Below are 12044 nucleotides of genomic sequence, written 5' to 3'. Positions count from 1 at the left end.
GTAGGGAATGGTCCCCAGCTCATGGGCTGGAATGCAACCATGAAGCCAAGTACCCGGAGAGTGGAATTCCTCCGATGCTGGTGATGCCGGGGGTCACCGCATTTTTGACCGCAGCGAAGTCACCCCGTACAGTAACTCAAAAGCTGCCAAACTCCATCTGAAACGCTTTTGACAAAGCCATTTAAACCACTGTGAGCTGCTTTCAGGCCCGAGCAGCGGGACGCCCTGCAGACGCTCTCCCTGCGCGTCCCACGGGACGGGATGGAGAGAAACCTCCAGGAAAACCGGGCGGCCGGCGCCCCGTGCGCGCAGCGGTACCTCAGCGCTCGGGGGAGCGCCTCGGGCCGTTGAGGCACGGCTGCGCACACGCGCGCGGGCCCCAGGGGAAGGCGGGAGTGCCGGCTGCCGCCGCTGCCCCGCGGCCGCCCCGCCGGCACCGGCTCGCACGGATGATGCTCGGGCCGCCGCCGCGCCGGGCTGGGGCGGGCGGAGCGGAAAGGGGCGGGGCGGGCGAGGAGCGGGGCGGGCGAGGGGCGGGGGGGGGGGGGGGGGGGCGGGGCGATGGGGCGGGGGGGGGGGGGGGGGGCGGGGGGGGCGGGGCGATGGGGAGGCCCGGCGGGGCGGGGCGACGAAGCTGTTCGGTGGGGGGGGCGGCGGCGCGCATGCGCGGGGCGTGGCGGGGCGGGCACGGCGGCGCAGGGCGGTGTACGGCGGGGCCATGGAGCGGGGCAGCGGCGGCGGCGGTGGCGGCGGCGGGGGGGGGTACGAGGCGGCGGCGGAGCAGCTGTCCCGGCAGCAGGAGCGGCACTACCGGCTGCTGTCGGAGCTGCAGGCGCTGGTGAAGGCGCTGCCCAGGTGAGCGGAGGGCGGGGAGGCGGGGGCGCGGCGGCGGCGGGGCCGGGCCGGGCCGGCGCTGACCCGGTCCCGGTGCCGGCAGCCCCTGCCAGCAGCGCCTCTCCTACACGACGCTGAGCGACCTGGCGCTGGCGCTGCTGGACGGGACGGTCTTCGAGATCGTGCAGGGCCTGCTGGAGATCCAGCACCTCACCGAGAAGAACCTCTACAGCCAGCGCCTGCAGCTGCACAGCGAGCACCGCGGTCCGTGAGCCGGGAGGGGGGGGGGGAGGCGAGGGGGGCACCGGGTGAGGGCAGGCCCGGGACACGCGGGGGGGACGAGGGGGGGTGGGCCCAGGGCACCGGGGGGCAATCCCGGGGTGCTTGGGGGGGGGGGGGGCACTGAGGGAGGCCTGGGGCATTGGGGGAAGGCGGGGGGGGACACTGGGAGGGTGGGCCCGGGACACTGAGGGGGAGCAGGTGGGGGGGCACTGGGTGGCAGTCCTGGGGCACGGAGTGGGGGGGGGGGCAGCTCAGGAGCGATGGTGGGGGTGGCAGGCGGTGAGGACACTGCAGGGAGGTGATGGGGAGCAGGTGGAAGGGAGGCAGGCCCGGGGCATCTGGGAGGTGGCGGGGTGACACCGGGGGACAGGTTGTGGGGGCACTGGGAGGAGGTGGTGGGGACGCTGGGGGGGACACGCGTAGCGGGGAGGGAGGGGACGTGGCGGCGGCGTGCCCTGACCCGCCACCTGTCGCCGTCGCAGGGCTGAAGCAGGAGCTCTTCCACCGGCACAAGGAGGCCCAGCAGTGCTGCAGGCCCCACAACCTGCCGCTCCTCCGCGCCGCCCAGCAGCGGGAGATGGAGGTGAGGGGGGGCCGGGCTGGGCACAGCCCCTTTGCTGAAGGTTGTGTCCCTTCCCCGGGGGGGCTCACAGCCCCTGTTGCTGCAGGACCGCTCCTGCATCGCAGGAGCATCGCAGCATCTCCAGAGGGTTTAACTAGTCCCCGTCTCGTCCCCCCCAGCCTTGGGAGCCGCCAGCCATCTGGTCTGGTCTTGCTAGCACAGCCCTAGGTTCCCCACCCCGACTTGGGGGTCCCCTACTCTTGCTCTGCCCTTTGTCCCCCCAAGAGTGGAGGCCCAGGCTCTTGCCATCTAGGATAGCTGTGTCCAGGCATGATCTGGGAATCATGGAGGTTCAGGAGCCATGCTCTCCACAACGCTTTAATGATTCTTCGTTATTTGATGGGCTGAAGCTGTATACAGATCGAGAGCAAGTTGACAGAAAAGACGGAGAAGGTACATGAAATCTGCCATTACGTCACAGCAAGTAGAAAGCAGAGAATACTCAAAAAAAATTATCACATTTTACTTAGTAGCACTGATAAGGAGGAACTACCTTGACATACGTAAGCATAGAAGTAGTTTCTGTGAGCATCCCAGGGCATTTGGAGAAAGGCACTTCAGCATGAGCGGTAGGTTCAGTCCCAAAGGACTTCTCTGTACATTGGTGATAAGATAAAGGCAGTTTTATAAGGTAAAGGAAATAGCAAGTAGCTAGTTATCTTAATCGATGGAGTTTAAATGTAGGGAGGAAGTTACTTTACTCCACGTAAGGCAAACAGATAACTGCTTAAATACAGGCTCTTTCCTGACCTTTGCCTGTGACAAGCACCGTGTCAGCGCTCAGCGTTGCATCTTTTGTCTTGGTGTTTCCACATCCCTCGTTTCCTATCGAGGTGACTAAAGCCAGGCTGGACCTCTGTGAGCTGTCCCTGTTACTTCTAAGTAACTTATACTTGTAGCAAGTAATAATCTATACTGCATGTTTTAAAGCGTTTCCAATATTGTCTTCACTCATTAAGTAGACCATATATGTGTCATTTCTCCTTGTCTTACGTGATGTACAACTTCTTCCTACTTCCCTCCGCCTTTCCTCTGCCTTTCTCTTCTGTTTTCCTCTGCCAGGTGTTACTAGAGTTACTTCTTCCCTTTTTTATCCTCTGATGTTTCTGCCGTAGGGCATTTCAGGAATAGATCGATCGTCTTGGTAACAGTTGGTACGTGTCTAGTCAGAGCTGCCCTCTGTGGTTAAAGGTTTCGAAGACCAGCTCCCACGAGATAGCTTGGGATTGGGCTCCCAGGAGAGGTAATACAAGATGTAGTTTTTAGATGTCTGGCTTCTTAGTGGAACCCATAGCATTTAGAAAAGCATTGCCCATCATACAGGGTCGCCAGCCACCAGAGCTGAAACAAAAGCTTGTGTTTAAGCCTTAGTTTTCTCCAAGATTTTGGCACTTTCTGTAGCCCAGAATCAGGTGCCAACCCTAAACAGCATGTAGGCACTTAAATCTCTTTTTTTCAAACCCAAGGAAAGTCACTCCTCCAGCACAATGCTGTGGTGCCTCCTCCTTCCCCCAGGGTGGCTGGGAGGAAGGAAAGTCTTTGGGGAACGAGTGATTTGGATCCTTCGTATCTTCCACAAAGAGCGTGAACTCTAGACTGAAGAAAGTGTAAGGACAGCGCTTTCTTAGGTTCATTAGCATCCCATAGTGAAGGAGGCAATTAGCCCCTCTACCTCGCCTTTTATTGAGGCTTAAGTTGTCTTGAATTTCTTCACATTTATTCTAATAAGATCCTGCCCCAAGTGTTTTCTGTGGAGCAGCTGATGTATAGTAATCTTTTGGTGGATCAAAGTCCTGCATCCTCCTTAATAGCATGTAGTTCTGCGAAGCTTTCTCAAACCTATGGACATAATTAAAAATGTAAGGCGCTAATTGACTGCCGTACATCCAAGAAAGGTTACATGAGGTAGCTCCTGCTCCGTGTAAGTAATAATTGCTCTTCGTTTGGGTCAGGCCTTTTGCAGACAGCCACTGATGCGTCCGTGCTGTAGATGAACCTCAGCTCTTTTCCAGGCTGTTCAGGGCCGAGACCTCTGTCATTCAAATTCTGGATTTTCCCCAGGACTTGCAGCAGCGCACAGCCCTTCGGCTCCCCTCTCGGATGGATCTGCCCAGGTCTTTTAAACCACCAGCCACTGGTGTAGGAAATCCCAGGCTTTGTGACTTCTCCCTTTCTGTGCAGTGAGGATAACTTACCCATGTGAATATTTCCAGCTAAATGCGTGCCTCTGTTTACTGTGTTACAAAGGGGCAGCCGCTGCATGAGTAAAATGTTGAAATTGTGCCATTTATTTCTTGCAAGAGAATGAGCCTTCCTTTGAATTTAGATGGGATTTGATGCTTCCTGACTTTCCCTGTGGCTTGGGAAAGAACTCTGTTGCTCAGTGCAGCCCGGTAAGGTTGTAGTGCCTCGCCTCCCCACACACGTGGCTTTTTATTTGAGCTGGGCTCTCCTCGTCCCCTGCAATCCTTCTGCTCTCTTCTCCCCTCTCCGGCAGAGTTTCTGGTAGGTTGAGGTTTCCTCCAGAACTGACTAGCAGTGCTCCTACAGCATGGCCACCACTCCTGATTTCCAACGTGCCTTTGACGTAGCACATGGTTGCTGTGCTCCGTTTCTTCTTCAGAGGCAATGCAGAGGTTTCTCTGCTGAGGTTTAGGCAGATGTCAGCGAGGCAGGAGGGGCTGCGTTCTCCTGGTTGGGGCTATTTCGCAAAGTCCTCGTTTGATAATGTTCTCAGTCTGCCAAAAGTAGAGCCCCAGCACACTGTAGTCCCAAGAGAGAGTTCAGCTTGGTGTTGTCAATACAAAATAAACTGGCTTTCCAGTTGCAAAGTGAGGTTTTTGAGGAGTTCAGCTCCTTTAGTGAATAAATGGGATCTGGGTGTGATTTACAGCTCCAGCTCTGTGTGTTAGTGTCCAGGGAACATGGAGGCTCAGGGAAGCATCCGAGCTGGCACCTTGATGAGCTTCGGTGGCCTGTGTTACTCCTCCAAGTCTTTCTTCAGCCTCACCAGTCCTGTGAGGGGTATGCGATTCTTGGACTGCTGACTTCTTTTGAGCCCATGCTGCTGGAGTGCTCAGCCATAGCCTGCTGCTCACATGTTGGCTCAGCAGGAAAAGTCGTTCAGATACCGATCTCTCGCTCGTGGTCTTTCCTGGCCTCCAAACACACCAAAAGCAGGCTGGTCCCAGTGCTTCCCTGCATTTTCTTGAGTGGTAGCTTTGCTATAAGACATGGTGTCGTGGTTTAACCCCAGTCAGCAACTCAGCACCACGCAGCCGCTTCCCCCTTCCTCCTCCCAGTGGGGTGAGGAGGAGGAAAGGGAAAAAAAAAAAAGTAAAACTCGTGGGTTGAGATAAGAACAGTTTAATAACTAAAGTAAAATATAATACTAACAATAGTAATAATGAAATATAATAATAACAATAGTAATGAAAAGGAATATAACAAAAAAAAAAGGGGGGGGAAGGAATAAAACAGTGATGCACAATGCAATTGCTCACCACCCGCTGACCGATGCCCAGTTAGTTCGCGAGCCGCCCCTCCCGGCCAACTCCCCCCAGTTTATATACTGGGCATGACGTTCCATGGTATGGAATATCCCTTTGGCTAGTTCAGGTCAGCTGCCCCGGCTCTGCTCCCTCCCAGCTCCTTGCACACCTGCTTGCTGGCAGAGCATGGGAAACTGAAAAGTCCTTGGCTTAAGATAAGCGCTACTTAGCAACAGCTAAAACCTCAGAGTGTTATCAACATCATTCTCACACTAAATCCAAAACACAGCACTGTACCAGCTACTAAAAGAAAGTTAACTCTGTCCCAGCCGAAACCAGGACAGATGGCAAGTGGCAGAGGAACGATCTGGGGCTGTGCTTGCTGCCCTCTGCTGTCCTTGGGACTCATGAGAGCGGGAGTGCTTCAGGATCTGGTTGCTCTTTGGTTTCAGTAAAAGAGTTAGAGATGAGAAAAAGATAGGAGGAAGGCAGATATGCCACTTTTTTTTCCGTCGACTGTTATCTTTTTCAGGCTGTGGAGCAACGAATTCGAGAGGAACAGCGAATGATGGATGAGAAGATAGTCTTGGAACTGGACCAAAAAGTGATAGACCAACAGAGCACCCTGGAGAAGGCTGGGGTGTCTGGCTTCTACATCACCACCAACCCACAGGTTGGTGTTTAGGCAGGGAGTGTAAGATCTGATGCTAGTCTTGTGTTAATATCTTTATTTTTAAAAAAGTCTTGGTTTTAATGAATTCTGAATCGCTGGGTCGGAAAGAATGATCCGTCCTTTGCCTCATCGGCTGATGGGCGATGTGCCCGGGGCCGACCTAGTATCAGGTTCATAACGAAGGAGCAGAAACCCATTAGACAGGGCAACATCCCCAGCTTTCCGCGATATTTTTCCCAGTGTGGAGGGAAGAAACGCTGTGCCAACAGCCTGCAGTCCTGTGACTCTTGAATGGGTCTGAATAATACTAGAATAAGTGGCTGCGTAGGTTTATCACTTTGTACCTAGCTTAGCTGTACAAATTGCCTTCAAGAAGTCTTTTTATTAGGCATCTTGTTAATTCTTGCATGTGACTTGCTGGAGATGGTGATCTCACACTGTGATTAGAAAATTGTTCTCAGTTTCCGCAGTGCATCTGCTCGTAAAACTTGTGAGCAATCGCCTGGGTTTTTCTCTGTTGTCTTAACGCCACCGCAGGGATGAAAAAATAAAACTTCCAAAGTCTCATTGTAATGCCACAGAAGTTTGCAGGGAATGCAGAAACAGGCTGTTCTTAACTCTGTTTTTTCAGCTGATTAGATTTCACTTTGATAAAGACCTACTAGTGAGAAAGACGGCTTAAACTAAGTTAGTTAAACAGGCATTTTCTGAAACCCACATGATTCCTGGCTGTGTAGCCTTGAACAAGCCTCTTATTTTTCCTGTGCTGCTATTCCTCATCTGTATAATGAAAGCGGCTCTTTCTCTCCCCTCCTGCCCCTGCCTTTTATGTTATTTTTGTAAGTAATAACTCTGAACAGGGTTCCCATTTGCTGGCTTTTGTTTATGTTCGCCTTTACGATAGCTGGCAAACCAGACCCAGACCTTGGCTTGTGCCTGTGAATGCCACCATCGAATAAGAAATCACTGCTGGAATCTGTTCTCCGTGCGTTTCCCATCAGCTGATGCGTTTCCTCCCAGTCTGTTGTACAAAATGCCTGCTTATGCAGGTGATTATATTTTTACAAAAATAGATTTTTATTTCCATAATGTAATGTCTGCAAGCCTGAGTCACAGAACAGGGTTCACTGCATTAGCTACTCCACCGTGTAGTCTCTGTGCTAAACGGCTTGTGAGCTAAATGTGGGTAAAGAACAAGCGGATGGTAAGGAAGCCGTAAGCTGATGTTGGCGACTACAGGAGACAGTGGTCTCTACTTGATTACAGTCATGGAAAAGGGAGTTTTTGAAGAGGAACGAAATACCTAGAGGGAATTTGATGCAGCAGCACAGCAGTGTGTTGCGCATGGCGTAGACTCCACTTAGAGAGCACCCAAAGCGATCCCTCCTGCTGCCTGCCCTTCTGTGCTGGAAAAGGATCAGGGCGTTGAAGATGCTGTTGGAGGACAAGGGGAGGGAGCTGTGCCAAGCCGGAGAACCTCCTCCGGGGTGTGTGGCTGTGTGTGTGCAAGGGGACGCTGCTGCCCCGCTCCTGGAGGCTGCTCCAGAAGGGGAAACCTGCAGAACTGGCTGGCCCTCACTGCATTCACCGCTAAACCACGGTCAAGAAGAAGGAACCTTTCTGAATCCTTAATGAATCGTAAAGCCCTGGGATTCCTAAGACAGCTGCAGTTTGCAGCAGATCTCTTAACATATTACTGCCCTGTATTTTATAGAAATGCTTAAACAGGATGAAGCCTTTGTTTTGTATCTGCGTGCTTTTTCTTTTGTTCCCTGAAGATTAGTAGCTGTTGAGTGGGTGGTACAAACCAGTCCCTTCTGCTTCCTGCAGCAGGGAATGGAATCATCTTATCCTTGCAAAAACGTCTCTCTTCCTTTGCAGGAGCTGACTTTACAGATGAATTTACTGGAACTGATTCGGAAGTTACAACAGAAGGAATCCGAGTCCGAGAAGGCTTTTTCCTGAATGAGCAAATCTGCTGTTTACCTTCCAGAGTTTTCTTCTGACTTCTCTCTAAAGAACAGACTGTTAATGCATTTGCTTTATATTGTGTCAGGAAGAGGCTACTGGCTGTAGAAGAAATAGCTGAGGCCCTTAGATAACCTTAGAGCTGGGGCAAGCAGACCCCCCAGAGCAGGGGGGCGGTTGGGGAGCATCAGGCTGCCTCTGCGGTCCTCAGAGCAAGATGCCAGCTGCACGTCTCGCTAACACGAGAGACGACGGAGGGCGTTCATCTGCCACGTACGGCCTGCAGTGTCGGTGAGACCTTTGCTAAGCCAAGGGAGACTGGGCCAGGCACCGAGGCAGCAAACCCAGCCCAGCCGTATACGGATGACCCCTGCGTTCAGGTGAATCAAGCCGAACAGATGAGCGATGTGATCTCCAAATTACAATCTCCTCTTCCGATTCGAGGAGGAGCAAGTGTCTCTGGTGGGGAATGGGAGAGGTGAGTAGCTGCCATATCAGATGGGGAAGCAAAGTGGACTCGGCATCTGGTGCCGCCTCGCCGTGGCAGGTGGTTGGCAGCTGGGGAAAAAAAGTCCAAGGTTTATCTACAAGAAGATGCTTCTGTATGTGTTGAGGCAGAAACAGCCTCTTAAACAGGCAGACCTTTCCCAGAGAGAGACCTCTAGGCAGGTATCAGCATCGGCTTTATTAAAGGAGGATTTCAGGCTTCTGCCCAGCGTTATTGGGCTGTAACGTTCGCAGTGTTCCCACCTGACGTGGATAGCAGAGAAGGCTTGAGAGCTTTTGCTTTGTTACTTTAAACCAGTTTCCAAATGGAGAGAAATAAAATATTCTGTCCTGCCTTCTGGGGCTGCAGCTTTCTAAATGTCAATGATTGCGATTACGTTTGTCCCATCCCTGCTTGATGAGTGTGGGGTTTGGGGTGCGCTAGAGTAAAGCTTTGGGGGGAACCTTGAATGTTTCTGAGACCTCTCAGGGCTGAGCTGATGACCCCGAGAGCCTGAGTCGCATCCCTGGGACTCGGTGTGCGGAAGGAGTTGGGGCACTTGCTGAAAACTTGGTAAAAGATCGCTTCAAGTGTGTAAGAAATGTGTTGGTGCCAGGCAGCGTGCAATGTTGGCTGCCCGTAGGAAACAGGATGGTGCAAGGGAGAGTCTGTAAGCAGTTCTGTTCTTCACGGATGAAGTTCAGGTCAGAGAAACTGTTGGGGGTGGCTCAAAGACTTGGGCCATCGTGTGTTGAAGGGCTTTGATTACACCTGAGTCACTGTTTAAAGCTTTTCTAGCATTCCCAGAGCAAGGCTTGTATTTGGGAGACATCTCCTTCGCGTTACTGTTTGCTCTTGCCTGCCTCCTCTGCTGTTACTGCAGCAATCTCTTCTCACGGCAGAAGGCAGTATGAGAAGATTCAATATGCTGTTAATTACTGAGGCTGGGAAATGGGTCGGTACCCCTTGTTCAAGGTCCTGCGAGCCCTTCTGTTCATGTGAAAGCAGATCACTGGAGCTAGAGCGAGCCAGCTGTGGAGTTGGAGAGCCAGCTAAAGTAAGGAAACCTGCAAAGGCGTTGGAAGAGCTTGTGGGTGGCCTTTTGGTAGGGAGAGGTGGTGGTGGAGGAGTTGTTGCCCACTACTGTAGACAAACACAATGAAGATCAGCAGCTACAAGGACCAACGAGGCTTTTGCAAATTCAAGGCTGAGACCCCCTCCTGTTTCCATCACGGGTGGGTGTTTCCTCCCCATGGGAACGTACTCCTGTGGTTCAGCAGCTGGAGACAAGAGGTACTGCTCTTGCGGGGTCTCCACCTCCTGGATGAAAATCCCCAGCTGGAAAGTGGGCTGATGTGGGACCCGCACCGTTGCAGGATCCCCACAAACCACCTTGAACTTTGTTGCCACTTGACCCTCAGCTGGGAGCCCTGCACTCGACTGCTAAAATGGGGAGGAGCAGAGTGGGCAACGTTCCCCTCTGGAGACACCCTCATCCTGCCTGTGAGGAGACACAGAGAGAGCAGTCTCTGGTGCTGAGCGGGTGAAGAAGGCATCCATGTTCCTCTGTGTGTGGCCAGAGCCATTAGCAAGGAAATCGCTTCCCGAGGTGAGGATGAGGAAGGCAGGGATGAACGATGGGTCCTATTGCAGGAAAGGAGACTGACTGCCTGGATGCTGGGGGGTAGCGCTGCCTCCCAGAAGGAACCCCCCCCTTCTTCGCCATGAGCACTCTTGCATTGCTGGAGCAGCGGCAGAGCCGATGGTGTTGCTGGAGAAGCTCGGGGGCAGCTAACGCAGCAGCTCGGGATGGCTGCCGGTGGGTTCAGCCCCGCTTCGCTGCCCTGTGCCACAAAGAGTGGAGCCCACCTTGGTCCAGAGCTCACCACGAGCCAGGAGAGCTGGTCACTGCCATCTCCGCTCCCATCCCTCCCAGGGATAGCTGGTGCCAGGGATCGCGGCGGGCTGCTCCGGCACTGCCATGACAACGGCAGCTCTCGGGCTTCCCGCTCCCACCATCTGGTTGCGGACGGCTCTGGCAGGCAGCCGATCCACGCTGAAATTTTCCATGCCTGTGGTCAGGTTGTGTTTCAGCAAGGCTTTCCGTGCGAGGTGGGGAGCGGCAGGGTTGTCAGATGTGGTTAATTGGTGGAAAAGGTTATCTTAAGGGAATAAAGTGCCCGGGATAGCTCGTGATCAGGGAGTATTTGGTCAGCACGATTTTAAGAGAGGAAAACTTGCTCGGCCCCCCCCACAAAGCATTGCTGGGCAGTACGACGCTGCGAATACACAGATATTTTTCCAAGCAAGTGCCTTTGTGTCACTAGAGGGTGATGCCTTCCTACGGCACCAGCTGTGCCGGTGCTACTGCAGTTGTGTTGTTGCCGGTGACGGCTGGGCTGGGGTCGGACCTGGTGAGAGTGATCCAAAGGAGCTGAAGCGCTGCAAAGGATTACTGGATTTTGGCTGTCTCAGCTCCTTGGCTCAACCGCCTGCGCAGCCCCCGCGCTCTCAGCCGGTGCCCCAGGAACACGTGGTTGGGGACCCCTTTGGTGGCAGCTCGGGTGCCTTCAGCCACCCATGGAGCCGGACCTTAAGTTCCTGCCCAAGCCTCCTTGTGTGCCAGAAGCAACGTGGAGAGGGGATGGATGCACGAGAGGATCGTGTTCCCCGTTCCGGTGCGAGGTGACCAACGGCAGAGCTACGGCTCTGTGCCAGCCCCGTGTTCACCCATGGGCTGGAGGAAGGTGAATGATGGGAGGTCGAAAGGGACAAGTCCTGTTTCCTGCTTCCTTTTTCTATACTTTGGGCTGATGAGGAGAGTAGCGAGGTCCCCTCCACGTCAGGAGGTCGATTCAGCGTGGATAAGGGTGAATTTATGCAGGTGGGAGCCCTTAGTGCTGCACGGTGGGCTCTGAGTGACTATTACCACTCAGGAGTGACATTTGGGGTGATGACTGATAGGTCCATGGAAACATCAGCTTTAGTGCTCAGTAGTCATCAGAAAATCAAATGAGACATGAGGATTGGAGCAGAGAAGAAAATGAAAAACATTTTGCCGCTGTGAAGTTGCTGGTGCACCAGCACCCAAACGCAGGTCCCTTCATCCTGCAAAGGGTGCAGTAGAGCTGGAACAGGCTCTGCAAAGGCCCTGCGCACGCCAGAAGTGTGGACCACCTTCCAGCCAAGCTGGACTCCTCTATCTGGAAATGAGGTGCCCAAGAGGGGACAGTGTAGAGATAAAACTACAGGTGACACGGAGAGGGACTTCACTCTCTTCAAGTACAAGAGCTGAGGTGTTACGTGAAGCCTGTAAAAGGCAGGTTTAGGTGGAACAGGTGACTGCTCGGGAAGCTCCTTGCCACAGGGGCTGGAGAAGCAGGAGGTTTATGTTGGTTCAAGAGGAGGCAAGGCACTTCTGGAAAAGAAACGCCTTTCGACTTAGAGATGGAGAGAGGTGATTCCCCTTCACTGAGCTGCAGATACTTGGAGCCAGGTGGAAGCACTACAATGCTTTTGCTCAGGTTTTGTGCTCTTGCCCAGGCACCGGCTTTCTTCACTCCTGGGTGGCAGGACCATGAGCCGGCTGGGCCTGTTCAAAAGCTCACTTTCCACTGCTGCCCCTCCAGCCACTTTCCCCTACACCTCTGCTTCTTCATGGCAAATACCTGAGCACGGAGGAGGTCC

The 12044-nt window shown here is 53.7% G+C and overlaps 1 protein-coding gene across 1 annotated transcript; it reads left to right on the top strand.

Moving 5' to 3' along the window:
- Positions 1 to 757: 757 nt before the first annotated feature.
- Positions 758 to 8712, top strand: LOC127022857 (protein DGCR6; the record flags this gene model as incomplete). Its single annotated transcript, XM_050906666.1, has 5 exons — positions 758 to 855; positions 938 to 1098; positions 1599 to 1699; positions 5762 to 5902; positions 7784 to 8712. Coding segments are annotated over 5 exons (585 nt in total), but the record flags the coding sequence as incomplete, so codon positions are not given.
- Positions 8713 to 12044: the final 3332 nt, after the last annotated feature.

This window comes from Gymnogyps californianus, chromosome 16 (assembly GCF_018139145.2).
Source record: "Gymnogyps californianus isolate 813 chromosome 16, ASM1813914v2, whole genome shotgun sequence".
NCBI classification, from domain to species: domain Eukaryota; kingdom Metazoa; phylum Chordata; class Aves; order Accipitriformes; family Cathartidae; genus Gymnogyps; species Gymnogyps californianus.
Note: the sequence above shows the minus strand (reverse complement) of the source record. Positions and strands in the feature narration are given on the sequence as shown.